At 32.4% G+C, this 5,000-nt stretch overlaps 1 protein-coding gene across 1 annotated transcript in view; it reads left to right on the top strand.

The window, feature by feature from the left end:
* The window catches only part of LOC135217715 (diuretic hormone receptor-like), a 248,908-nt gene that overhangs the window by 202,539 nt on the left and 41,369 nt on the right, over nt 1-5,000 (top strand). The window contains exons 6-7 of the mRNA XM_064253703.1: nt 2,265-2,345; nt 3,445-3,506. Coding sequence (XP_064109773.1) covers nt 2,265-2,345; nt 3,445-3,506 — 143 coding nt within the window. The remainder of the gene's footprint in view (nt 1-2,264; nt 2,346-3,444; nt 3,507-5,000) is intronic.

The raw sequence follows: 5,000 nt of genomic DNA, 5'->3' as shown, positions 1-5,000 counted from the left end.
CACACTTATGTGTCAAGATGCATGTATAAGATACAAATTAAGTTTTTTTTTTTCTTTTAGTACTTTAGTTACTGACAATGGGGAACACTATTTCTCTAAATCAAAAATAAAGTATGTATTTTTTCTGATGAATGCCACTGTTAGATAAATAATCGAGATCTTACAGAATATTATGAGTGAATGATGAATATATACTTGTAGGACAACTCTAATATGGTAAAATGGTGATAACGATCTCTTAAATCATTTGATAAAAAGGAAGAGTCAAACCTTAATTGCATTTTCTGTTTGTTTATTCCATGATTCCTCTTTATAAACAAAAGATCAATAAATTCTCTAGGCTCAAGGGAAGAAATGCCACACCAGTGCTACATCATTCTGGAAATGTTTAAAATAGCCAGACCCGGTAACCCTCCTCCCTGCAGTGTATAAAAGGGGAGCATTAAACCCAGGCCAAACATCTTCAACGTGTCCCTTTCGATCGATCCGAGAGCTTTGATGGCTTGTGGAAGCCCAGTGTAAACAACTCTTCGTCAATGGGACCGGACGGGATGTAGTGCCCCCTGACGGTACTCTGATGAATGGTATTTTATTTTTTATGTCAGAGAGAGAGAGAGAGAGAGAGAGAGAGAGAGAGAGAGAGAGAGAAGATTACGATATGGGTTTCGGTTTCTGTTGAGAAATTCTGCCCTCTTACAAGAAATTTTTTAATTTTATTTTACCAATAGATTTACTAGGACACTTAATTTTACCCTACATTTATTATTATTATTGTTATTAGTATTATTTCTATGCCGTACTAGCCAAATCGGCCATTTATTTCATTACAATCTTATCTAGGTCTGAGCATTCTTGTGTAATAAATGAGGAAAAGAAGTAATTAAAGAAACCTAGAGTAAAATACATACGAAAATAACGAAGGAACAGATGAAAATTACATACATACACTAACGCACCTCAGTTATGACTATATGGCATTTTTGAGATTGGTAAATTAGTGACAAAATGCCATTTTTCAGATTTGGCATTTAATCACTAAATGGCATTTTTGAGATTTGGAAAATGAGTGACTATATAGCACGTTTCAGATTTCTTAAATTAATGACTAAATGGCATTTTTGAAATTTGGCAAAATAGTACCTAAATGGCCCTTTTGAGATATGGAATTTAGTGAATAAATGGTACTTTTGACATTCGTTAAATTGGGGACTAAATGGTATTTTGATATTAGGTAAATTAATGACAAAATGGCACTTTCCGTATTTGACATTTAGTGACTAAATTTCACTTTTGAGATTTGGTAAATTATTGATTAAATGGCACTTTTCAGATTAGGCATTTAGTGGCTAAATGGCATTTTTGAGATTTTGTAAACTTGTAACTAAATGGCACTTTTGATATTTATAAATTAGAGACTAAATGACAGATTTCACTTTTGTATGAACATCCGTCAAGATTTCTGACAGCATAACTTCTAAATTTCATAATTAAGGGAGTGAAATATATTTCGGTACTTGATTATTAATGTTACTGAACTTGACAATGTTCAAACATTCTTATGATTTAGTTTATCAATGTTTTATATGCAAGCTCAAAACGCTGATATGGAAAACACTGTTATGAAAGAGTTCATACGCTCTAGTTGTCATATGGTAAAGCAACTGAGGACAACTAAGCATTTGTTTAAACTGCCTCAACAGAGAAAAAGGGAATATTTGACCCATTACTGTGAATTCTATGTTACATAGTTGCACAATTAATTATATATCGTGTATGAATAACATTCATTCAAAATGCATATTAAAATATTGATGGATTTTTATGTCCTTGGTGAAAAATGAAAATTTTATTTCTGTACTTGACGAAATACGCGGTTTCATTTCTTTATTACCTATTTCGTTAATGACTCCAAATTCTAAAGAATGCAGTGTGTCGACAAAAGAAATATAACGCATGCAGCAACTTTCACATTTTATTCTAAATACATCATATCTCAGAATTTGAGTAACAATAATAAGGGGTCTAATGTACTGCTCCTCGCATCTTCTCTTGTCATCAAATACCCGAACGTGACCCAATCTTCAAAGGGTCAAACTTCTGCAAATAGTTTTGTGATTGCCTATAAAATCCTATATTTATAACTAACTTCTCAGTGAACTTCCTCCTCTCTGTTTGGCTCTTTGTCCATCAGTCTGTGGTCTTTTTTTACTCACGAGAGCTTTACAAAGGATTAAAGTGAGCATTTTTCAATTTCTCTTTCACAGGATTTTACCTCTACATGCTGGTCGTGAAAACATTCTCCGTGGAAAAGATCAAACTCCGGATCTACACCGTTATAGGATGGGGTAAGTTTTGATTGTCGTGTTTTCTGTACTGAAAATCCCCCTTTCGTTTAAAGGCGTCCTTTCTATATTTTGGCTGAAGTTAAAACCTTCAAGATATAGGTTTGAACACAAAAAGATTTTGTATTTTCATTTTTGCGCTGAAAGGATTCGAAGGCGGCGATCTTAACAGTTCCTAAAAGCGTGCGAGAAACAAACCGTCCTTTGGTATTATTTTAATTAGAAGAACTGAATGAGAAAATAGATAACTGAATGTTTATAGTTATTGTAATCAATATAACGTGACCATAAATAATAAAAAAGATGGAAGCCAAGGATGCTAGTATAATCATATTATTGGAAACCATGAATAGATGTCATTATAAAAGAAATTTATGTGATGTGATGATGGTAAAATAATTAAATGTCATCATATCAAGAATATGAATTTACTGAACGAAGATAAGAAAAGCAGAAGTATAGGAGAATATCAATAAACAACATGAAGGTAGGTGTATTACTTAGCAGTCCACTTAATGAGAATAACAACTAATCAAATGAAAGGAGTAGCAGGTGTCTTATAAGTTAAAAGAAACTAAAATAACATAATACGAAGCTGTCAAGACGTCACTAAAAGAAGTTGGTAAATTAAATGGCAAGATAAAACAGATTCTATCGAAAAATGAAACTTGAAAAATAATCATCATGAAGGTAAAGGAAAATGAACAGTTAATGGGGTATAAATAAAATGGAACTACAATGTTTATTCTGAAAAGATTTACGTAGTCATTGCAACATTATGAAAGGCTCTGAAAACTACGAGATTAGAGCACATCATAAAAGTCGTAAAGTAAATGAATTTAAATGTAAGCAATTTTATATCTTTAATAAAACAGTGCTCACAGTATGCTATTAATTGACTTAATAGAATTAATTGAAACTTTACGCGTGCAAGAAATTGCATGTGAATAACGAAGAATCTCATGGAAAAATTAAATTTGATAATAATGCTTGTGTACCCTTGGTAGTTTAGATCACAAAATCATAAATACTCAGAAAATCCTGATTAGCCAAGAAATAAGTTATTGAACGTATCTTACATTACAATTTGCTTTCTTCACAGGTGTGCCTGTGCCAATTATCATTTGCTGGGTGGCTATCAAATTGCATCTCAACTCCCCAAACGTAAGTATATATTTTTCTTAACAGGATATGGATAAGTGTATATAGGTCAATATAACATTTCAATTTTACAATTTAATTTCTTAGATTAACTGTCATTCGATAAATTATCGGAAAAAAAAACTGCCGAGTTCACCTTATATTTACTTCAACGAATTGAAAAGCTTTTCGTGTAAATGATCTATCCACTATTGAAGCAAGACTTCTTGGAATGAAAGGGCAGGTTTAAAGGCGCAATATCTTCGTGTTCAGAAGCAATTAAAACATTTAGCTGGAATAATTAATGAAAACATAAACGCCCAATTTAGTTAAGCGCATTATACCTTTCGCTTCTCCTCAGCTGGATCTTATCATGTTTCGCAATAAACTTTTAGTAGAGAAGACATCTTCCATTACGATGATAACTTTAAATCGTTGGCGCTTTTCATTCCTTTAAAAATGTATAACTTTCAAGTTTTGTGTGTGCGAGTCTATATATATATAAATATATATATATATATATATATATATATATATATATATATATATATATATATATATATATCTATATATATATATATATATTATATATATCTACACACACGCACACAGACACCCAATGTAACATGAATAATTCACAGTCACATAAAAAGACTCCATTCCGTGTACCTCAACTAAATAAGAAAAGAGGCATGTCAAAGGAATTTAAGAGAGAGACCTTACCTTACAGACCTTACAGTTCGTTCGGGTTGCCCCAGGTCCCTCAGTGTGAGGCGCCTCTGTCTACCAGAGAGTTGCTAGTACATCTTCCGGTATATTTTGCATCTTCCAATCTTGAGAGAGAGAGAGAGAGAGAGAGAGAGAGAGAGAGAGAGAGAGAGAGGAAGGATGGGATGGGTGGAAATGCTTTTCCAGGTTTGATACCGTTTCTCACCACAATGGAATCGATTCCATGGTTGGCCTGACCCCGAGGTGAAGTTCTTTACAAGAGAGAAATTGAGAGAGAGAAAGAGACAAGGAAAGAGAAATCAGAAAAGTCAGTGGACTCTAACCTCAGAAAAACACTACAAAAAGGTGAATGTAAGACGAAACCGAGTGTTTTTCACACAAATAAATTAAGATATAATACACGCATGAAATTTTTTATAAATGCTTATTAGTACATACATACATACACACACATATATAATATATATATATATAAATATATATGCATTTCATTGCATATACTTGTTGCTGTTTTATATGACAATTTTACGTCTACTTAACTAACAATCTGTCCAGCTACTAAAGGACTTTTTTTTATGTATCTTATGTATATATTTCGGTTGTAACTCCTTTTGAAAATCCTGAGGGATTATCATATATGCAACATTAGGAATGTACAAGTAAATAGATAAACACATACTCCTAAGTAAGGGTTCGTGTCCGTGGTACACACTTGAAAACAATAGACATAAATCAAATTAATCATAAACGACATGTATACATACATGAATACCTACACAAGTAATTGGG

Source organism: Macrobrachium nipponense, chromosome 7 (assembly GCF_015104395.2).
Source record: "Macrobrachium nipponense isolate FS-2020 chromosome 7, ASM1510439v2, whole genome shotgun sequence".
NCBI lineage: Eukaryota > Metazoa > Arthropoda > Malacostraca > Decapoda > Palaemonidae > Macrobrachium > Macrobrachium nipponense.
Note: the sequence above shows the minus strand (reverse complement) of the source record. Positions and strands in the feature narration are given on the sequence as shown.